Source organism: Lygodium microphyllum, chromosome 28 (assembly GCF_053477565.2).
Source record: "Lygodium microphyllum isolate KBCC chromosome 28, Lygodium_microphyllum_v1.1.10, whole genome shotgun sequence".
Classification (NCBI taxonomy): Eukaryota; Viridiplantae; Streptophyta; class Polypodiopsida; order Schizaeales; family Lygodiaceae; genus Lygodium; species Lygodium microphyllum.
Window position 1 is genome coordinate 49516339 of NC_141162.1, and position 25256 is coordinate 49541594.

The window sequence follows — 25256 nt, forward strand, 5'->3', positions numbered from 1 at the left end:
GAGAGAGAGAGAGAGAGAAGCAAGAGAGGGGTAAACACCATTGCATTACAAGAGCCCTAGTGATCTTAACTTTTAAGAGAGGTGAGCCCTGAAGTGGAAGCACAAGTGGGAGCAAGAGCTATGGTGGAAGGAGCACGAGCAAGAGAGAGAGTGACTCCAAATATGGGAACTCCAACAATCACAATGTGTGACCCGCCTTCCCTTTATTTGAATGTCACTAAAAGTATAAAGAATGAAGTGAGAGTGATGGGTGCCCGCCACTTGCAATGTGCAGGTGGTGCGGGTACTCTTAGTGTAGTTATGCACGGGCAGGTAGGCATAGGTGTCTTTACCCCTAACAACCTCCCAGTGAAAGGTGATTCTACCTTAGTAAGAAGGAAAAAATAAAAAAAAGGTACAAGTGTACAATATAGGTACAATAGGATGAGGAAAAAAGAAAAAAAAGTATAAGTGTACATAGGTACAACAAGATGAGGAAAGAAGTCATCTCATCCGATACCCATCATCTTCCTAAGGAAGAAAAAATACTCTACTAAGAGACTTTTCATGAGAAAATCAGCAAGATTCTAGCCAGTTGAGATCTTGACAAGATCAACAGTTCTATCCTCAATGATCTATGAATGAAGTGATACCTCACCTCAATGTGTTTTGTCTGTACATGGATGATCAGATTCTTGGCTAGCTTGATAGCACTAAAAAAATCTAAATGTAGTGTAGGGATAGCATATGTCATACCAAGGTCAGCAACAACCAAACACCCTAACTAGATGGTCTCCTTCCAAGCCTCAGTGGCTACAATATTCTCGGCCTCTGTAGTAGTGGAGAGGGCCATGTATTGCTACACTCATGACATCCATGAAACATAACCTCCAGCAAAATTAAACACATAGCCAAAAGTGGACTTCCTACTGTCTACATGTATTAAATAGTCATGTTTAGTGTACCCCACAACTCCTATATTTTGGTTTCCATAACAAATGCATATATCTTTAGGTACCTCATGATACCTTTCACAGCATCCCAATGCCTCTTGCCAAGTATAGCCATATACGTGCCACAACACCAATTACAAAAGTAATATCTGGATGGGTGGCTATCATGGTATACATAAAACTACCCATTGTGGATGCATAGGGAATCTTGGTCATCTCCACCTTTTGGTAATTTGTTTGCAGACAATCAACCTATGATACCTTCACCTAAGAATGCAATGGATAACCACTAGGCATCACATCCTGCATACGAAAGCACTCAAAGACTTTATGGATATACTCCTTCTATGATGACAAATAGAGTAGTCCTTGTTGAGACATGTCACCCATAATGTGCATACCAAGTATATGAGATGCCTACCCTAGATCTTTAATCTCAAAGCTCTTTTTGAGTTGAGCCTTAAGAGCATCTAGCTCATCATGAGATTTCTTTGCCAAAATCATGTCATCCACATAGAGTACCAAAATCAATAATGAACAATCATGGGCTTTCTTCGTGTATAAGCATGGATCCATAACACTATTACTTTAGCCTTGTGAGATAGCATAAAAGCATCAAACTTGTGGTACCATTTGCTAAGTGCATGCTTTAGACCATAAAGACTCTTCCTAAATCTACACATTAAGTGTTCCTTACCTAGCTCTATAAAATTTTTAGGATGATCCATGTATATCTCATCATTCAAGTCACCATGTAAGAAAGCCGTCTTGACATCCAACTGATAAATTTCCAAGTCAAGATGGGCAACCAAAGCTAGGACTAAGTGTACAATAGTCATCTTGACCATAGGAAAAAATACTTCATCAAAGCCAACACCATGTTCCTACTTAAAACCCTTAGCAAACAATCTGGTCTTAGATGCTGGCATGGGGTGGCTAGGGGTACTTTTAAACTTGTACACCCCCTTACAAGGCAAAGCCTTCTTGCCACTAGCCAAGGAATCCATGTCCCATGTATGATTCTTATGCAATGAGTCAATCTCAAACTACATAGCCCTCTCCCAAGAGTGATATTCACCCCTATGCATAGTCTCATCATAGGTGAAATGCTCTCCTGCATTTGTAACCAAGACATAATCCATGGAGGGCATATAATGGTCAAGAGGTCATCTATCTCTAGTATAATACCTTAAGGCAGGCTATGCTTCCTATCCAACATCCTAGCCATGAGCATCGGCTAGTGGTGCAAGCTCTCTAGTTGTTGTACAAGAGCAGGGGGCTCCACCTCTAGAAATATAAATGTGTATATCTCAACCACTTTCTTAGGCTGCCTATGCATATTGTCTTCATGGAAGATTGTATCATGATTGTGGATGAGTTTCCACACCTGCAGATCTAAAAGACAGTAATCCATCTCACTTGCATCGCTATAGCCAAGAAAAATATAATTCACACTTCTCAGATCTAGGTTATTGATTGGACCTTGGACATATGGCAGAAGGCCACATATCCAAAGACAAACAAATGAGCATATGAGGGATGCTTTCATGTCCATACCTCCTCTGCAACCTCAAAGTCAATACCACTACAAGGTGACTTGTTAATGAGATGCGTGGCATAAAAGATTGCCTTAGCCCAAAAATGGTGTGGTAAGCCTACCTAACTAAGCATATTGTGGACCCTCCCATCGATAGTTCTATTCATACGCTTAGTTGCCATACCATTCTAGAGAGGGGTGTAAAAGAGGTGGTCAAGTAATGTTTAAACCACTCAAAGGCACGTGAGACATATTCACCCCCATTATCTTTTTTAGGCATTTCATCCTATGTCCAGACCGATTCTCTGAGAGAGCAATCCAATGTGTGCTGGGAAAGAGCCAAGACATCAGATTTCTTCTTTATGGGATAATATCAAACCTAACATGAATAATCAAAATGTGACAAGGTAATTCACACCCCTAATGACTAATAGGGTATGGGTCCACATACATCTAAATGCACAAGAGCTAAAGGCTCATCCATGTATGGAATACAAAACATTGAATGCAAATTCCTAGTCTATCTATCATATAAACAGTGATCACATGACTCAAAATGCGAGTAGTGAAAATGTGAAAGATACTACAAAGCACTAAGCATTTTCATTTCCTTTAAGTGACATATGCCTACATGGTCAATAGTGTACAACCAAGGGGTAGATGCTTCCAAACTTGGCACCTCAGTGCTAACTTGCATCATCAAGCTACCCAACAGATTTAAGGCTTTTAATCAATGTAGATACATGATGTACATTATGCATTAAAAAAGTGCTACTAGAGAGAAATTCTAAAGTGACATCACCAATGCCAACAATAATAAGAGATTGATCATCACCTTAGTGCATAGAACTAGATACACTACGATAGGTATGAAACCACTTATAGTAGGGGATCACATGAAAAGATGCACCCAAATCCAAGAGCCAACACTGTGCATGCATAGACCGAGCCTCAGTCAGTTGTGAAGGCATCACATGAAGAGGTTACTAATATATAGTTACCATTGTACTCCTAAGGCTACATGGCATTTATCTCTATAATATTTACGTTGGACTTTGTAGGTACAAAACTATGATCATTGGATTTCTCTTGCACTTTCTCTTACTCCTTTTCTTTGCACTTATCATCACGCATCTTATGGCATTGTGTCCATATGTGTCCTTCTTTCACATGATAATGTCATGTAAGATTAGACTTACATCCACAAGACTTGTTGCATCCACATGATATAGATCGGGACTTCTAAGAGTCCTTCCCATGATGATCATTATCTTTCTTGCCACTTTAGCCACCTCTAACGAATATCGCATGTGAACTGCGAGGAGATTGTGACAAGCATAATTGTTTTTCCTGTGAACTTCGAGGAGACTGTGAGAAGCATAATTGTTTTTCATGTTAATCTCTTCAGTCAAAGGAGTACTCTCTACATCTTTCAATTTCAACGCATCAAGCTTGTTGGTACAGATTGTACTGTAAAATACATCCAAAGACTCAGGTAATGTACCAAGTAGAAACAAAGGATACAAATTATCCTGAAACTCAATACCCTGTTAAAGAAAATTATTTATAACTAGCTAAAGTGAGTAGAAAATTGGGTATCCTCCTTCATGTGGAGATCCATCGATTGTTTAAGCCAATACATCTGCAAAGTAGCAAGGCTTTTCCTTATATAAAGTTCTTGAATCTTTTCCCATAGATTCCATGCACGTTGATCTTCATCCTCAACAACATTATTGCGGACCTCTTCAGAGATTGATAAAATGATAGTGGACTTGCAATATAGTGCATCTAAATCAGCCGAATCATCATCATCCATGTTCTTGGGTTTAATATCCTTGTTTCTTAGTGGCTTAATCTGCTATTTTTGTACCAAAACCTACCATATTTGAGACTTTTTCTGGTAGCCCTAGTTGGTGCCATCCAACTTGGCAATGTTAAACAAAGTTGTATCTTTGAGATGACCAACCATAACGAGTCAAACAGAGGTAGATGATGTAGAAAGAAAACTCTTGTGATTAGTAGAAAACAAGCCAAAACCACTGCTGAAACAAGCTAAAAATAAAAGAAACTGCTAAAATGACTAGCTTTCCACAAATATAATCAAAAGGGTATCAAATAGTAATGATTACCCTCAGTAAACGCTCATAGTCTACAATTTACATCTTGTTGTAAGAAATCACAACAGTAGGAAAAAGAAGCCAAAAGCATAGATATCATTGATACATAACTAATTGCAATTGCTAGGAGGTAAATACATCCAACACTGAGTAAAAAAGAGTAATGGGCACGAAGAACTATCAACCAAGCAGGGTGTCTAATAAGATACATCTCATAGACATAAAATTTATGCATGTAATAAGCCTCGGGGTAAGAAAGGAGACCAAGCATAGGCACAACTGATAGAAAAGTGTAAGTAAAGCTTAGTACAGAGCCATTCATGATGTGCACATAATTGACAACACTATGATAGAGATAGATGGTTTCCCAAGAGTAGTGTTAGATCAGCCCACTAAGCATGAACTGCATACATGAAGCACAAAGAGAGCATAGACATGTCAATGTCTCATGATCTCAAGCTCAACTACAAAGTCAAAGCTCAATGTACATCTAAATAGTCCAGAATCTCACATTGGAAAAAAAGTCAGATGTAGAGGGAGTAAACACTACTCAAATACATCAAGTATATATCATATGACATATGACATCCAAGTAGAATACACCCAGAGCATAAATCCCAAAGTAGCTCAAGCGCATAAAATTTGAGTAGCTCGCAAACAAATAGTGTCCAAGTTCTCCAAAATTCTCAAATGAAATTACAAATGAATCCCTAAATGTTTGTCAGACATAGATATTTCAAGTAACATCCATTTCTGACATAAGCATAAAAGCATAAAGCCTAGATGTCAAGGAGAGACAATCGGCATAAACTCTCATAAAGAATGCCAACTGTAGTCCAATGACAATTAGTGTAGACCAAAATAGAGCTTAATCACTACTCAAAACCATTCTAGAACCAAAACAAAGAATATGCCAACCTCCATATACATCCAGATGGTCAAATGAATCACCCAAGAAGCACCGTAAGCAATAGATAGAGCATACACCGACCAGATAGGCTTCAGTGCTGGTTAGTAAAGTAGTAAATTCATTGTCAAAACTGAGTAAATCAGTCCTCAAAGTAAGCTCAAAGCCACCTCAAATCATAGGTACATGATATATCAGTGTACTAATATCAATGGTACACATCAATAGTGCATATAGAACATCGAAATCATAGTTAAGAGCAATAGGCATATCAAATCCCTTTTAAAAGAGGTTCAACCGTGCGATCAAGAGTGAATACAATATCAAACCAAGCTATTCTACTACCAAAATGAGCTCCAAGTGCAACCCATAAGACGAGCATAGCCTTCCCATACATGTAGACATTACCCTAGTATAATCAGGCATCATAAGATCAACAAAACTAACCATAGAAGCATCAAATAGGATGCTGCTCTATTTTATGATAGTTTGTGGACTGTTATAATAATCCAAAACTAAGGTCAAATGCTCAAATCGAATGCTCAGAGTGGAAGGATCAATGCCAAGCATCAAAACCAAGTGTATAAGTGCTTATATAGTTTCCCAATTAAGAAGATATACTAATGAGATGAGAAATGTGAGCTACTGCTAAAAAAGGGCATGTTCTATACAATATGATGCTACACCAGTAGGGTGAGGGCTATGGGAGGTTGCTCTAACTTGCTCGAGAAGGCTCAAAGAGTGCCCAAGAAGAATGCAACAGGTAGGAAGCTTGAATAGAGTGGCTACCATGGCTACCAACAAAGAGATAAGTGTTATAGGTATTCGAATGGAAGCTAAGAGTGTGTTGGACCAAGATCGAGCTCACGAAGAAGAATGCTTTGATACCAATTGAAGGGAGGTGAGCCCTCAAGTGGAAGCATGAGGGGGAGAAGAGCTATGGTGGAAGGAGCATGAGCAAAAGAGAGAGAGAGAGAGATTCCAAATGTGGGAACTCAAACAGTCACAATGTGAGACTGGCCTTCCCTTTATTCAAATGTCACTGAAAGAATAAAGAATGAAGTGAAGTGATAAAAACTTACTGCTTGGAGTATACAGGTGTAGATACTATCATTGCAGTAATATATAGGTGGCTAGGTAGAGGTGCCCTTACCCCCAACACACTTGCATCAAAGTAAGTTTAAGTTCTAGATTATAGCTTATGTAAGCATGGGTACTATGAGTGTAGTAATATACAGGTGTCTAGGTAGAGATGTCTTTACTCCCACTACACTTGCATCATAAGACCAACAAAGCTGAACATAGAAGCATAAAATAGAGTGCTCCCCTATTTTATGATAGTCAATGGATTGTTATAACAGTCCAAAACTAAGGTTGAATGCTCAAACCGAATGCCAAGACTAGAAGGATCAATGTCAAGAATCAAAACCAAGTATATAAGTGCTTATATAGCTGCCCAATGAAGAATATATGCTATATGACATGAAAAACATGAGCTACTGCTAAAAAAGGACCTATTCCATTGAACGTCATGTTGCACAAGTAGTGTGAGGGCTATGGGAGGCTACTCCAACTTGCTCAAGAAGGCGCAAAGAGTGCCCAAGAAAAATGCAACCCATAGGAAGCTTGAATGGAGTGGCTACTAGGGTTGCCAACAAAGAGATGAGTGTTGTAGGTATTCAGATAGAAGCTCAAAGTATCTTAAACGAAGCGCGAGCTTGCAAAGAAGAATGCTCTCATACCAGTTGAAGGGAGGTGAGCCCTCAAGTGGAAGCATGCATGGGAGCAAGAGCTATGGTGGAAGGAGCAGGAACAAGAGAGAGAGAGAGAGAGAGAGAGAGAGAGAGAGATTCCAAATGTGGGAACTCAAACATTCAGAATGAGTGGCTGGCCTTCCCTTTATTCAAATGTCACTAAAAGAATAAAGAATGAAGTGACAGTGATGGGTGCGTGCCGCCTACAACATGAAAGCACGAGCACTATCAATATAATAATATTCATGCGGTCAGGCAGAGGTGCCTTTACCCCCAACACACTTGCATCAAGTAAGTTTAAGTTCTAGATTATAGCTTATAAAAAATGTATTGGGAGAGAGAAAGGAAGAGCCTTTGGGGGGGGGGGGGGGTTCCTTATAAGTTCCCTAATGACTCATGATTGCATGGATCTTAGACATGCAATGCCTAGTAGAGCTCAATTGAAGTACCTCGACAAGTCACTCATAGACGTTGAATGTAAGTATGTGTGGGGGGTCAAGAGTATGAGAGGAGCAAGGAGGTCCGGATCCCAATTTAATTTTCATGTTTATGTTTGATATTTCAATTTTTTGATCTGCAAGATAGTAGGTCGTAGGTCGCCAGAGGAACCAACTTACTACATTGTCATAGAGCCCTTTCATACGTAGACACTTTTCGTTCGAAAGCTACATTGATGAACAATGCTTTACACCTATAGCCTGCTTATAAGCCTGTTGAATTAAAGTTATCTTGATACGTCAAAAAAGTGCGAGGGGAATGTTGTTACCATCTCCAATTGCGGGTTGCATAATTGTTTTTTTGCAGCGAAATTCAGTGGCAAAGCTAGCAAAACTTCATCAACGTTTACAAATGAAGAGCCGATATGGTCGAGTGTGACGTGTTGAAGTGTGCGCACCAATTAGACATAGCGAAGAGAACGCCAATCTAGAGCACACTACTGCTTGGAAAAGGAGCGACAGAGTAACTAGACAAGTACAAATAATGAAATTGACAACATAAATGGTTCTATAATTTGTGTTTAATATGCAATGCGATCCTTGCATGATTCTACTACTTGAATTCGTAGTGACTTGACGAAGCGATAGACGAGGTGGAGGAGTCTCACCCAGACAGTTCAGGTTAGATGGAACGTGGTGAGTCTATCAGAGTTATGTAATCCATTGTTTTTAAGGAGGCCAGAGGGAGGGGCATCTAAAGATTTAAGAAAGTAATTAGTAGCTTACACTAATTAAGCTGCCTGAGCGGCTGGTAATTGGAGGTGCGCGAGATGGGGAGTGGCCGTTGCAGCTACAATGGCCTCACAGGTGGAGAGCTCCAGCTTGTGTGCGAGGGCATCAGGCAGGCGTGCGAGCAGGTTCTTGGAGGCGTAGCTGGCGGTGTAGAGGCCGTGGCGCATGCCAGCGAAGTGGAAGGAGAGGTTGCCGCCCAGCCAGTAGGTGAGGCTCTGGATGTAGGCGTCCAGCTCCTCGCTTACTTGCAAGGAGGAATTAGAGCCGCTGCGGATGTACCGCACAAGGCGCACGCACTCCTCATCCATCTCCTTGACGAGCTGAGCAACGTCAAGCATGATTTGGTGGAGGTCGGGAGGAGTTACGACGGTATCTGTAGCAGCAGTGGAGGCGTCGACGGACTCCTTGAGGCGGTTGTAGTACAGAATGGAGACAAGGTTGAAGAAGTCACCGTCTTTGTATTCCTTCTCGAAGGAGAGAAGGTCGTTGAGCCAGCAGATGTGGTAGAGCGTGGCATCCCTGAGGCGCAGGAGGAGCGGGTGGGCCAGCGTGGGCTCATCCAGCTCAATGCCCAGTGCGAACTCGATGAGGACGTCGCAGGCTCTCCAGCAGCTGGAGTCCCTCCGCAGGCGCTTGTACTCCTCTACATTGGCCAGGCGCCCGCTCTGCCGATAGCCGACCTGGGTCGCGGTGGCCCGCAGGAAGTCGCGGAAGGTTCCCACGAAACGCTGCTGCTGGCCCACGGGCATGCCGCTTCGCAGATCCGACCACACCTCACGCGCCGACTCCTCGATGAGGCGGATGGCAAGGCGGGCTCGTGCCGAGATCTGTGGAGAGCTAGCCGCTACGGCTATTGCGGACTCCTCATCCTCATGATCCTCGAGCACAGCCATGATCCGCTTCGCCAGGAGCGCAGCGGCCGAGGAGTCAGCAGCCATCTCCTGGGGCTCGTCGAGCAGGTTGTCCACCATGTGCAGCCACGCCATGAACTTAATGATGGCCGGCATGCGCGAGCTTAGACCGTTGGCATACGACAGCGTCACCAGTATGTCGAAGCGCGACTTAAGGGCCACGCTCTCCGCGAAGCCGCCACCTTCACCGGCGCCGTCCAGCAGCATCTCACCGAAACGAGACAGGAGCCACTCCTGCGACAGCTGCTTCAGCTGGAGGTAGTCCGGGTGGATTGTCTGCGAAGGAAAGGAGCATTGCACCTCAGGCAACTCCACGCTCGTGATAGACTTGTCGAGGGGCAGTTCTGTCAGCCCCATCTTCTGCACCGCATCTGCCGGCAGCAGGAGCTTGGATATGCCAGAGAGCACGAACGAGGACGTGATCGGCGCCATAGGATTATATCAATAGACTGTGAATGTTGATAGGAGATCTGCCCGCTTGGTTTTAGCTGCTATAGCTAGCACAACCTGTAGCTAGTGAGTATATTGGCCGCCCATCCAGTAATGTCTGTCGAACGGGGCGAAGCTTGAGGATAGAAACCAGAGAGATTTACCTGATTAATACCGGAGGCCTGCTGCCATAGTGCCATTAGCACGGGTTTTTATACGATATGGTGTATGCAGCCGCACTGGCCGAGAGAAGAATGGGTCAAATATTTGTGACAATAGAACGCGAGTGTGCGTGACCTGTAGGGGCGTTTCGGCACATGGCCAGATCGACCATACACCTAGTGCAGCGACTCATACTTCAAGTTTGCGCCCTTGAAAAATGACTCCCATTGCCTGCTCTTTCAAAGATGCTTTTTGAGCACTTAAAAAAACTGATCATAGGGAGCTTCGTGTCGTTACGAATATGCTTTGAAGATTGAGAACTGAGGGTTTCAATTGCGCTTGTCAATAATCACCTTTTGAAGTTGAGGGCCGAGGGTTTGAAATTCATGCACGATTTAAGACAAACGTTACCCCTTTTTTAATATTTTCCATATCCCGAGGGCATGGAGGAGATGCGCTCCACAACCTGTAGCTAGTGGTATATCCTTATTTTTGTGAAACCTTCACATGATGTATCTTTTTATATCACATCCTTTAGCTAATCCTAGCATATAGTGTTAAATGATTAGGTATTACAATAACAAATTGACATTGTTGAGTGCTTGCACTGTGTGTGTCCATTATTGGTAAACACTCATGATTTATATGTGTACATGTGCACAGGCACGCCTCTTTCTGTCTCGCCCTTTGTGCCCATGATAGGTAGGCATGAATACTTCTCTATGTTTACACATGTGTATGTAAACAACACATGAACACGCATGCATCATGTTTAGATGTGTCCAAAATATCTAACTATTTAGTTAACAATGGTATTGGGGGAAAAAAAAGGCCTAAGATGTCCAAAATGCCTTCAATTACAATTGCACATCAAAAAACAATAACTAAGCAGAATCCAAACCTAGCACAATTATTTTGTATGGATACTAACGAGTGTACATACTTATTAAAGGGCTTCAAAACCTTCAATGAACAATATGAGATCATGACTCATAGTTCCTTTTATGACAACAATATATCCCATGTGTTTGGAGAAACATACATATGTTTAGTTCATTCATATATACTTAATGTGCATGATTCTATCAAAGTGAGGGAGATTTTTATTACGATCCCAAAAACACATAGACCCCCAACGAGAGGGAGAGAGAGAGAGAGAGATAGAGAGAGGGAGAGAGAGGGAGGGAGGGAGAGAGAGGGAGGGAGGGAGATCCATCCTTTGATGTCATATTGATTGCTCCACCGCTTTCCTAGTTTAGAGATTGCCAACTTGCCAAGATCACACTAAATATGCACTATGTTAAATGTGTTGCATGAGAGAAAGGGCATGCATGTTTTGAATAAGTGTGTATGGGAGAGAGAGAGAGAGAGAGAGAGAGAGAGCATGTGTGTGTGTGTGTGTGTGTGAAAATTTATATGAAATGGAGCATATGTTTCTTAATATTTTAAAAATTTAAAGAAAATAAGGCTTGGAAAGTTTTTGAGCTCCTGCCATGTAGGATCACTTAGTTTAGGTAGATTCCTTAGTAATAAGTATCATAGATTAATAAATCATATGCATTGATCTCCTTTTTATATTTTCTCTCTCAACCTCTCTATATACATGGCTTGCTATGTTATTGATGGATATGACTCTTACATGTAAACATACTTTCAAGTAACCTAAGATAAGGATTTTGTTGCCTCTAATTCCATATGATAATAGCATAACAATTTTGCTTCAGTCTAATGTCACACAATAATAATCCCTCTTAGGCAATGAACTATGTATAACCACATAATAATTAGTGATAGATATAAAATTTCATGTAAAAGTATACCCATGGTAAACACTTTATATTTCTTATCTTCATTTTCTTATGCACAAACAATCTCACTTGTTGGAGTTAAATTTCTACTTTCTTGTCTTCTTTTTGTTGTGTCAAATTTGTTGGATGTCCTTAATTCTACTCTCTATCTCAAATGCACAAAATGATCTTGTTTGTTGAAAACTTTGCCCAAGTTACATACAAACATTACAATCCAAATCAAGTCACCAAATGTGCATGTGCCGAAGCATACAGGATGCATGTGCACAAACATGTGTACATACACCTTACATAGAATGACCCAAGATATTTGCATGTGCTTTCAAAGTGTGGATTTACTTGTGCTAGTGTACATATTCCTTGAACTCACATTATAAACCCTTGTAGGCAATGAGTGAACATTCATGGACAATTGAAAAGTTTAATGCATTCGTTCAAGCTTAAATAGATAGAGAGGAACAAATGAACTTTGTTATTGAGACATTACAACAATGGAATATCTTATTCAAACTTAACATGCTCTCTTAAGATTAAGTAGATAGTGAGGAATAAATGATATTGTTATTGAAACATTGAGAGGCCAAAAAAGCATATTCCAAATTCCTAACTATGCCCAAACACCTCTCTAAACAAGACAAAATTGGCACCCTCCTTTAGATGTATGATGAGATATGCACATTGTAAAGCTTCTTCATTGCATGGAAGACCATCTTTTTTCAAGGTTTGTATTTACACAACGTTCATAGAAATGTGTGGAAATAAAGATAATGGTATAAGTACTCCATATCTCTAGCTACACCTTCTTACAGTTGAGTAGATATTCATATTGAGTTGATCCACTCTAGATAAAGGAGATATCTAGGAGTCCCTCATGCAATGAAGCCCATGCTTTCTTTGGAGTCATTCATACAACAAGACCCATGCTTTATTAGTCACCAAGAGGGACTCCATCATGACAAGCAAGAGTGCTAGAAGAGGGGGACCTCCAAAATCTACAACTCAACCTTGAAAGTGGTTTAAGAACTATGTCCTAAGAGAGAGAGTGTGTGTGACAGGTCTGTCATCCACTATTAGTCAACCAAATGAGGATCTTATAGCAAGTCTTGCCATTACTTAAAGTGAGCTAGACCAGTGATTATGTATTAAAGAAAGAAGCACCTCATCAAAAATAATGGTGAAGACTACCCTCTAGGAGTCCCTATTCAAATATAATATGGAAACAAGAAGACTTCCCTCTAGGAGTCCCTATTCAAACATAATATGAAAATAATTTTTAACAATACTAATTAGCTATGCTTACAACCAATCACGGTGGCTTGATTGGCAAAGCCTTACATTACTAATTTCAAGGTCATCAATTCAACACTTGAAACTAATGGAATGACATTGTTTTTTGCTTCGGTGGGGGATTTGGTTGTCCGATGATATTAATTACTTTATCTCAACACAACATACATTGACACATGTATGCAAACATTTGTCTTTGATGGTTATTCACATAGTTTATGAGGGGCTCGATTCCACATCAAAGCCAATCATAACATAGTTTATAAGGAGCTCAATTCCTAATCAAAGCTAACTATAACATAGTCTATGAGGGGTCTTAATTTTCATCAAAGCTAAACGTACAAGGTGATTTTCCTAGTGTTACATGGGACTTAGGTTCAATTAGTGGCCTTTTGGTATGGTGATAGGGCTCAAATGTATCGTTGTAGCACCAATCCTTGGAGTTTAGGATCTTTGTACTAAGTAAGGTAGGGTCCAATACTATTTTCTTCTAGTTCCATACATGTAAGTGGGACATACAATATTTCAATAAGTATCACCTACCACTCTTTATTCAATGACTTTTGTTGACCCGATCAATTTGAGGCTATTGTCAAAATTGAATTATTGAATCAAAACATGAGAAATTCTTTGAGAGTTGAAGGCCTATCTTAAAGGTTGATTGACTTTCTTTATTTATGGAGCAAGAAACTGTTGTTAAAAATGCCTCTACATTGAGGTATTCCATTTCATGTAGAGTCTGAAATTATCACCTTGCATTGGAATGGCTGAGGTGAAAATACAATGTTCATGCATATGTCTATGTAGGAGATGGTGGTAGATTGTAATCTTCTTCCGTGTGGTGTGATATACATACTTGATGCTGATCTTTTGGCCTTATGTGATTAAATATTTCCTACAAAATATATTTTGGTCTTATTTGATTAAATATTTTCTACATATATTTTGACCTTGTAGTACATTATTTTGACCAGGTCCTAGTTACTTAGGTGCTGCCGCTGCTTCACATTACTATGGTTTGGGATACTTCATGTCAAAAAACACACTTCTACAACAAGAGGGTTCTCAAATAAGCATTGCATTTTGGAATTATGGCTTGTGAACTTAATAGGTTTTATCGCTCACACTCTAAATCACACAAAATCTATAAAAAAAGACCAAATTTGTAATGCTATATAATGTTTCTATAATAATCTCATTATATCACACATGATGTATAATGCCTATGTGTAACAAATATTGGTTAACACTTAATTAATCTCTCATCTAATCTTTCTTCCAATTTTATACTCTTATTCTCTCACTATCCCTTCTACATGCTTAAAACTAAGAGAATGGCTAGTGCCTTACATTGATTTTAGTATATAATCCTTCACATATTAAGTTATGCTTCATGTTGTTGGAAAAAAAATGCACACACACACACACATATACATGTATGTATGCATGTATGTATGTATGTATGTGTCCTTCTCTATAGCCTAGAATAATGTTCTATCTAAAATAAAATGGAGTACATAGGATCATACATTAATAATTTAATAGTACTTATTAGATATTAATAATGCAATAATTAACACCATATAGTAGATATATAATAATATAATATTGATATAACACATATATAATAATACACTATATACTCTGTGTGTGTGTGTGTGTGATGTATAAGTGTTGTCCTACTATTACAATAGTACATTGGCACACACTTTCTTGTTGATTGAGAAAACCCTCTCTTGGTTGCATGATCATGATAGTAAGGAGTGTTGGTAGGAATAAGTGCACCACAAGAATTTGTATTAATACTTTCTTTTAGTCCAAAGAAGCATACCAAACCTCTCTCTAGCTCCTTGCTTCCTCATCATTCTAGCTTAATCTTTATGCCCCTTTTTGAGTAGTAGAGTACTAGTGAATCCTTTTCTTCCTTTCTAAGTTTGTCATTAGGGTGTACAAATTTTGTACAATGGAAATTGTGAAATCAACTTAGGAAATCATATTCAGTGGATGATCTTCCATCTTTCAATTCAATAATATCCTTTTCTTTCTCTCCTAGGAAATGTGAAATGAATTTTACCTTAGCTCTTGTTTCCATAGAACATTTAGATTACAAACTAGTACCCTATTTACATTAAGTATGTTTCATGAAACTCCTATCCAAGCATCAAAAAAACTTTGCAACTTGCTATTTTATAGTGAAAGTACATTAATGTAGAGCACTCCAATTTAGAGAAATTCTTGAAAAGACATTCTTAGCCATTTTTGAGCCATATGAACAAGCCTAGAGACATATTTTTCAATCCTTATAGTTTTTAGAACATTTAGTACAACATATTCTCACAAATGTCTAAATTTGAAACCCCTAGTATCAAGTGTGTTATAATCACTCTTTAGCACCACAACCCTTATGTTGATTTCCAAGAGCAAAATTGTTTCTCACATGAGCTTAGAGTCTTTATCTAGAGCCAAGAGTTGATACTACATCTATATTTACTTAAATAATATATGGTTTTCAACCCAACCATTTAGAAGAACCCTTTGGTTCCATTTTCACTATCTATCTCTTCTTCTCTTGGTGGATTGTTCTCTTTCAACCCTTCATTCATCCCATAGTGTGCTCTTCCTCTTGCAAGACATTCAAATACACTATTTACCCATTTCAAAACCGAATTATTTAGGAATTGGAAAATTTATGCACAACCTTAGTTCTCTAAGATGTAAGAGAAAAATTTTGACATGGAAAAAACATAACCTAGTGAGATAGAGTATCACATCAAGTATGCCAAGACTATCAAACATAACTAAGGCTAGTAGACAACCATGTACATCATTTCCATATCCAATTTCACAACATCTTTATATGGAATAGTAGGCACATAATCAAAAAATTCAATTTCAAGTAAAATGGTTCAATATTAAGGTTATAAAATTACTTATGGTGCCAGAATCCAAACATAATAGAGAGTTTATTGTAGTCAAACTAGACAAGAAATCTAGGTGTTTATTTGGACACAAAATACATGATTTCAATACTACATTCTATTGCCCACCCTTCATGCATTGCAAAAAGAAAATTTTTGCAATTGTGAATATATAAATTATTTTCCTCTCATGATGCCTATACCAAGACAATAGACATGATGCTCAAAATGCCCAACTACTGAAATAGGCAAGGGAAAACAAGATTATTTGCATACTTCCACTTATGCAAGCAAATTGTGATGCATTCAAGAGCCAAATATATAATAACTTTCTCTTACAAATGTACTAAGCTCTTATTGAGGAATTTTTGGAAAGCTAAAAGCCAATGGAAAGATTAATATTATCAAAGTTTGATGTTGAGCTTGTTAACAAAATTACGAAACATTTTGGCTTATCCGGTAAAAAATACATCATGTGTGCTATTGATTGAAGTGTATATTGCATTACCTATTTCTAACCTTGTCACTGACCCTTGTATTATCCCATAGTCATACTATCAAAGTTTATTAGTAAAGAAAATTTTATTTTGAGCAACATCAAAGGCTTAGTTAAGTCCTTTTGATATGTAGATTATATGGTCATCATTAACATTTTAGCAAATCCATTGTAGCACAAAGTTCAATCCTCTCATCTTATTTAGAATATTCAAAGCCTTATATGCAATGATATACGAACATTTATCAAATCACATCAACAGTACATTGACATTATTAATGTAATCATATGTAAAATAAAACAAACCTCATAGGTTGACTTACTTGAGATTCATAGTCATCCATCTTCATGAATATGATGATAGTCTTTGTGCTTCAAAACTCCATGAAAAACATTCTAGCATTTTGTAAAGGGTTATAGATAGAGAGCTAAATCACATTCCTACAAGAAAGCAGTGTAAGGTGAAAGGTGGGGAAAGAAGGACAAAAGAAACTCAAGGCTTATGAAGGATAGAGGAAACCTAGATAAGTCTAAGTTCTCTATATCAAGCCATGGGTTATTGCTACTAATGGATAGACAAACCACCCTACTAATGCAGTCTAATTTATAACTCATGTGGAGAACCCCACCTATTGACAAATATATAAGGATATTTGTGTGCACTAGTCTTGGCTCTTACTGATGCATCAAAGATAAGTGATCATCACATGCAAATCTAAATGGGTCATAAAGTATCTAACATAAAAAAATTGAATAAAATATGTGACACCTCTAAGTAGGATAGTCCTGATTGAAATAACAAGGCATGTATGTATTAGGTCAAAGCCTACTTTTTATAAGTATCATGGAGGGGCCTCATAAAAGATACCCAATGTGATTCTACGTAGGGTGTTGATTATTAAAAGAACAAGGGGTCAGTATATTGAGTCCAAGGTGATTTTGATAAGTATCATGGGCAAGTCTCGTCATAAGTACTCAATGAGGACCACTATCCAGTGGCATAATGGAGTACTTTACCTTTTAAGCCTTTATCTAGCCAAGTCATTGTCAACTATACTAATAAGTTTGATAGGTAAATAGGTTAGAAGGGGGCCCTAAAAGAGACCATCTTATGAACAAGAATAACAACATTTATCTCAAGGACATTTATAAAAAATTTTGAGTTGTCGAGAGTAAAGTTTTTATAACTAAGGTGCCAAGATGGTAGTAAATCACATTAGCAACTATACATCTGAGCTAGGTTAGGAGGGAGAAGAATATTCTATAATATAGGAAAGGCCACACCATCACATACACCATAAGGAAACTAGAGAGGGAATAAAAATTTCAAGCATTAAAGAAAAAAATGAGAAGAAGAAGATGTGTTGTTAGTTGGAGGATCCTCATTATGGGTATGAAAGTAAAAGAACATTTATGACAAAATTTTAGATTTATCATCAATGGCCAATAAAGAGCAAGTCATCACATTGCAAATATATTTCTCATTAGCAGATCATACACATGTCAAAGGTAAGTAATTATAAAAAATAAATCAATAACTAGATAAATAATGGTAAACTTGGTGAGGTGTGACTATGAAATTATGAATGAATATAACAAGATATTCATGTAGTTTAGGTGCATGCTAGTAATGGAGGAAAGAGAAGAAAAGTGTGAGCTTCAAGTTTGAGATAGATAGAGAGTAAATGAATGTTAAAAATGGTTATTTACGTGATACACTATCCTTGTCAGACCATTAAAGCCCCAAAAAAGGATACATACATGTCATAATCTAGACAAGAGGATCCACATTTATGGGATGAGTACCCAAGCATTGGAAGGGCATTCCATCTTACAATGTGTAATGTGTCCACTCGTTCTCTTTCAGGACACATCTTAGCAGTCCATCGGAAAGAGGGTCTAGAAAGCTCTGCCCAGCACTCCCATGGAATGTTACGGGGTTTGTAATCTAGGACTTTCAGTGTCTGCCACGTAGCGGAAGTATTCCGGCCGTTCCCACTTAGGGCCAACCTCTGAATCAGGGTTTCACCTAATGGTCACTTTCCTGAATGGCAACTAGCGTCGAACCCTAAGCAAACTACTTTATGCAGAAATTCCAGGGACGAAGTGGATCCATGCTGCACTTGGTTCAAGGAGAATGTGAAACGAGAGGGATGCAAGGCTCGACCTCTCTGCCCATAAGGCATAGTCCCATTCCGTTCCCCTAAAATAGCATAAATTGGAATTTTTGTAACCTAAACTCTAGGTTAGCGCCCTTGCTATTCATTTCCTTTGAGAAGAGCTCCTTTACTGTCCATTTCAGTTGAGAAAAGTTCCCAGCCAACTGGGACCACCCATCCATAGGACGGACCCATGGCCACATCCACTACACTTTCCTCAAGGTTGCTTTAGTTGTCTAATTACCTATCACATTTAGTTGGACATGCATTAAGAAACTTTCTTAATTAGCCCGTTAGACACTAGTTCCTTCATGTAATCTTAGCACTTTGACATAGAAAAGTAGTGTCAAACAAATTCCTTTACAATAGGTTATCTTATTTATCTTTGGAATACATCCATAAAGTCCAGCCAACAACCGACTAATCCATAATCTTCCCGAAGGCAATCCATAATTCGTCCAAAGGCTATCCAGCAATCCACAGGGATTACTAATCCAAGATTCCGCCCGTAGACTAGTATGCGGGCCTTGAGATCCAATCCCGAGCATGGCCCGAAAGGCAAGGGATTTACGGCTAGAGTCCCCGCTAGCACCCAAGCGTCCTCCTACTCCAAGAAGCGCTCAATGGAGAGACCTCACGCGGCGGGCTCGGTCCACGTTCCCAGCGTGGCTAACAACCCCCTTAGTTAGGGTTAGGCAGACATTTGGGGGTAACTGAAGCTCCCTCTCCCTTTACGCCTTCAACCTAAAGCACTAAATAACTTTCCATCCTTTAGTTCCTTGAGCAAACAATGCAAATAGTGCTCCTAAACTGTTACAAGCACAATCCATTCCAGTGGTCGTTTATTTGGCCAACTGCTAAGGAGTAAATCCTTCTCTTTGAATGCCTCCAGCATTCGATCCGGGATCTATTGCCACATGGCAAGATTCCCAAGGGTTTGTTTGTTCACCCTTTTGTCCTTGGGCTAGGGCCGTACCCTATTAACCCAACTTAACCAATACCTTAGGTTATATTAAGAGTAAATCCTGGCGACCATGTCGCTCCCAAATTATTGATTGATACTTTGCTTCCAAGCAAATACCTAATTTTCCTTAACTTGGCAATTTTTCCCATGAAAGGTGATATACTAGGATGAGTACTCATCCTGTTGCAAGTTAAACTTGCACAAGAACCTGCCAACCTCATTCCAAGGAATGGCAACTTTCTTGTGATCAAACCACAAGACCATGCGACATTGCAATTTTCCCTACGTTCCGTGAATGTGGGTAGGACCTTTGGGTATGAGGGTTTCGACTTGGCAAAAAGTGCGAAACTAGGTTGAGTCTTTATCGTGCTAAACCCTAGTTAGCAGTTAGGGTATTTATCGTATCGATTGAACCAACCTATGGGAATCCCTTGCGGGTTAGGTGATTTAGGTAATTCGATATACTTGTCTTGCGACAAGGACGAGAACCATTCCTAAAGATGTTAACTTGATCTAAAAGAGAGAACAAGTTGCAACATGTCACAATTCACGTAAGCATGCGATTCATTGCTTCTACGTACGACTAGATTCACAATTCCTAACTTTTCTTGTTAAGACCAAAACGCATGTTAAATTTCGGCATAACTTCCATTGATCCTACTAGGACTTGCATTCACGAATCATGTCCACAATTCTTTTTCTAAGATTTTAAGATTTCATGCTTTAATGAACCATGCAGTCTTTCCCTAAATACAACTCTTGATGAATGAAATTCACGCCAATTAAAGCTAGAGTTAACCTATTCCAATTTCCAATTACATGCCACACACAAGTTCATAGAATCATTTCCACACTCTTCTATTTCCTACGGGGTTAATGACTTTCCCTAATGAATCATTACAATGAGGATTTGCCTAAAAATGCGACCTTGGATTAGTCTTTCCATGCCTAGTCAAAGGTGCACTTTAATAATTCAACCTTATAATGATAAGCAACAGTTGTTCTAGGCTCGTCACTTTGAAATGCACAAAAGGCAACTTATTGATATGTTCCTAAAATGCATAGACAACTTATGTTTTTTTCGTTAGTTCCATGGAAGATACCAATGACCAATTTCATATCATGAGATAATTCTAGTCATTGATCAAATAGTCAATTTATTTCCAATTGCATTTAACTTGACTAGGTGAATTTGAGCATGCATGGGTGCTTCCTAATCCATTAAGTTATCGTGATTAATGCAATACTTTTGCGTGGAACCAAAATTAGTAAAAACCTGGACTTGTGGGCTCGAGGAGATATCCACGTGAATACTAGGAGATGAACCTCCTGCAGGCGTGCCTTGTGGGTTTTAAGGGGCATCATAGGCGTGATTTCGGCTTTTGGTTTTCCTTCGCGGTCTATGACTTTACTCGCCTTGGTATGCAGCCTCAAGATCTTTCCCTTCTCCCTCGTACACTGGGGATACCTTCACGAAACTTTGGATCTTTTAAAGACCGGGCATGTGAGACTTGGGCCTATGGAATTTGGGTGTATGGGATTTGGAGCTTTGCGAGGGGGTTTGCGGAAAGGCTCTTACGAATGGTGCTTGCGGAAAAAGAAGCTTTAAGAGCTTCTTTAGGAAAAATCGGGGTGGCTAGGAATGGGCTTACCGATGGCTTGTGGGATTTGAAGTCTATTTGCGGAAAAAGGGCTCTTGCGAATGAAGGTGCGGAAAATAAGCCTATGGAAAATGGGCTTTAAGGGAAGGCTTGTGTGAAAGGGGCTTATAGAAACCCCCTTAGAAGCTTCTAAGAAGCTTCTTAAAGAAGCTTCTAAGAAGCTTCTGTTTGGGACAGATCCGTCGTGGAACAGGGATGATGGCGTGAGGGAGGACGTTTATGGCGGCGGCTATCAACGCTACAGGCGCCGGCATCCCCCAGTCTGGCGGCGAACGGCTCCCACGGCGGTGGATTCTCCAGCACGGCGATGACTGCAGCTTCCTTCTTCACTCTCCACGCAGCATGGTAGCTCACTATTTCCTCCTTCTTACCCCCCACAAGGCTAAGGGGGGGTTTATATAGCCCAAGGGGGGACGAGGGGAGCTCCACACGTGGCCATTGCATGGCTTCCCCCCTCCATGCAGCCACCACTCCACTAAGCCCATCCCCCCACACTCCCTCTCCTCCAGCCGTGCATCAGCATGCACGGCTGGACGAAAGGGGTAAATATTTAAAAACTTTTCCTTAATAATATCCATTTTTGCCCCTCCCAAGAGGGTGTTTACCCGCGGTTTGTAGATTTCAACCCTCGGGCTCCCTTTGCCAATGCGGAGGTCTCAATTTCTTGCGTGCGGGTTACAGATTACACTGCCGGTAATTCCAATACGGAAGATAACCTTTGCACGAGGTTTACGCGGTGTGCGAGAATTCAATATTCACGAGCGGGAATATTAAATTCTCTCCCCCTTGGAGGAATCGAGATGCCCTCATCTCGATAAGAACTGGGGATATTGTTGGCTGAGAGTGCTTTCATCCATCCAAGTGGCATCCTCCTCAGGATAATGTTTCCACTGGACGAGGCATTCTCTCGAGGTTTTGGATCTTAGTTTTCTCTCCCTAACATCTAAGATCCTGTTAGGCCATAGCTCAAGGACTCCTTGGCTAGGCATTACATTTGTTGGTCATCAAGTACATGGCTTGGATTAGGTACATACTTCTTCAGTAGGCTGATATGGAATACATTATAAACCCTTAGGTTCTTAGGGAGTTGCACTCTATAAGCATTGGGTCCTAGGAACTTGAGGATCTTGTATGGTCCACAATACCTTGGACTTAGCTTCTTGCAATCTCCTAAGGATAGGGAACTCTTCTTTGGGCATATGCAAATGAAGACCATGTCTCCTTCGTCGAAGGTTCTATCTTGACATTTCAAATCCGGGTATGCCTTCTGCCTATCCTTGGCGGCTTGGATATCCTGTCTTATTGACTTCATTTGGTCATCCATATCTTCTAACATCTGCCTTGAAGCTTCAACCCTCAAGGTTGGATCTGAGAAGTTTAAAGGACTTCGACAATCCTGCCCATACAATGCTTGAAAAGGGGTCATCTGAATGCTTTGTTGATAAGAAGCATTGTAGGAAAATTCAACCAAAGGCAAGTATTGAATCCACCTTTTTGGTTCACAGCAGCAGTATGTCCTTAGCATATTCTCAATGACTTGGTTGACTTGCTCCGTTTGACCATCAGTTTGGGGATGGTAAGCTTTACTGAAACAGAGCTGAGTCCCAATGGCTTCAAAGATAGCTCTCCAGAAGTGTGATGTGAAGAGAGAATCACAATCACTAATGATTCTTCTGGGCAACCCATGTAGCTTGAATATCTCCTTGATAAACAACCTTGCATTGTCTGAGGCTTTATAGTTTGTCTTAACAGGAAAAAGATGTGCAACCTTATTAAGCATATCAACCACAACCATGATGGAGTTGTATCCTCCCTGAACTTGGGGTAGGCCAGCAACAAAGTCCATATTGATGAATTCCCATTTCATTTGGGGAATGTCAAGTGGTTGCAACTTTCCTAGCATTTTGACATGTTCAGCCTTAATGCATTGACAAGACAAACACTCGGTGACATATTTGAAAACATCATCTTTAAGCCTCTCCCAATAGTAGCTCTTTCTAACTGCATTGAGGGTCTTGGCATAGCTAGGATGTCATGAGAAAGGGGAATCATGAGCTTCCCACAGTATCTTCTGCTTGAGTGACTGGCTTACCCGTATGCATAATCTTGTTCTATAGTAGACAAGTCAACTACCGATAGAGAATTCATGATACTTAGCATGTAGCTTTTGGTCATGATCCTTGATAGGGATCTCCCTTAGCATCTTTTGATAGGTTGGATCATGGCATGCTTCTTCTCTAGCTAGCTCAAGTATTGGGTTGTTTGGCATGGATACCTTTGTGGCTAGAGATGGATTTTGCAACATTAGAGAATTAAGGAATGCCTTGCGACTGAGTGCATTGGCAACCACATTCTCCTTTCCAAGTCGGTATTTGATTTCAAAATCATACTCCTCCAACACTTCAATCCATCGACGTTGCCTCATGTTGAGTTCGTTCTGGGTAAAGATCCACTTGAGACTTTTATGATCCGTCACTAGAGTAAACTTGTTACCCAACAAGTAGTGTCTCCAAAGCTTTAGAGCATGGAAGACAACTAATAGTTCTAGATCATGGGTAGCATAATTTCTCTCATGGCTCTTCAGTTCTCTTGAAGAGTATGCTACAGGGTGACCTTCTTGCATAAGTACACATCCTAAGGCAAGCATGTTAGCATCAGTTACTACTTCAAACTCCTTACTGAGGTCTGGAAGTTTCAGGATAGGTACTGATACCAAACTTTGCTTTAATCTATCAAAGCTAGATTGTTCCACAATTGACCAGGCAATTGATGTTTTCTTCTTCAGTAAATCCATCAGAGGTGCTGCAATCAAAGCATAGTTTTTTATGAAGATTCTATACCATCCTGTCAATCCAAGAAAACTGCATATTTCTTTGACACTTGTTGGTATGGGCCATTCTAGGACATCTCTGACTTTGGCCGAATCCATTGAGATTCCTTTCGCTGATACGATGAATCCCAGATATTCAATTTGACGTTTGAAGAATACGCACTTCTTCATCTTAGCATAAAGCTTGTGTCCCCTCATTGTCTCAAGGACAATGCGAAGCTGGGGTTCATGATCTTCTTACTGTTTGGAATAGACTAAGGTATCATCAAAGAAGACAAGTACAAAGTCATCAAGATATGGCCTAAAGTATCCTGCATTAACCTGTTGAAGGTGGCAGGTGCATTCGTAAGCCCGAATGACATGATTAAGAACTCAAAGTTTCCATATCTTGTGTTGAAGGCCGTCTTTGGGATATCTTCTTCCTTGATCCTTATCTGATAGTATCAAGACCTGAGATCAGTCTTGGAGAAGATCCTCGCACTTTGAAGACGGTCAAGAAGCTCATCTATTCTAGGAACAGGGTACTTGTTCTTAACGGTTGATTGATTTAACCCTTTGTAATCAATACACAGTCAAAGCATTCCATCTTTCTTTTTCTAGAACAGCACTGGAGCTCCCCATGGTGAACTACTAGGACAGATGTAGCCCTGATCTAACAGTTGCTTGAGTTGCTCCTTTAGCTCAATTTCTTACAGGATGGACATCCTATAAGGCCTCTTTGCAATTGGCGCAGCTCTTGGCACTAGCTTGATCTCATGATCCACTTCCCTTTGAGGCAAGAGTTATGTCAGCTCTTCAGGAAATATGTCTGTGTACTCCTTTAGCCATGAAGGTTCTTCACTAGACTCCGGCTTCTGATCTAGCTTATTAAGCTTAATCAAGTAGACAGGTAGTCCCTTTCTAACTCCCTTTATAATTTGAGGTGCTTTGGCCAATTGAATTTTTGGTTTTTCAGCCTCTCCTTGAGTTGTGACCAATTCCCCTTCAGAGTTTCAAAAGGAAACTTGACCCTTTCCACAATGAATGTGGGCGTCGTAAGGCTTAAGCCAATCCATTCCGAGCAAACACTCATGGATACCTATGTTCATGACCCTGAATTTGACCAGTTGTGTTTCCTCCCAGAAAGAATTCCACCTTAGTAGTTTGCCTGGTACA

At 39.9% G+C, this 25256-nt stretch overlaps 1 protein-coding gene across 1 annotated transcript; it reads right to left on the reverse strand.

Moving 5' to 3' along the window:
* Positions 1 to 8475: 8475 nt before the first annotated feature.
* LOC148011430 (microbial Terpene synthase-like protein 13) lies at positions 8476 to 9819 on the reverse strand. Its single transcript, XM_087670366.1, has one exon. It carries the CDS (start codon positions 9817 to 9819, stop codon positions 8476 to 8478), a length of 1344 nt encoding a protein of 447 aa, XP_087526492.1.
* Between the last annotated feature and the right edge of the window lie 15437 nt (positions 9820 to 25256).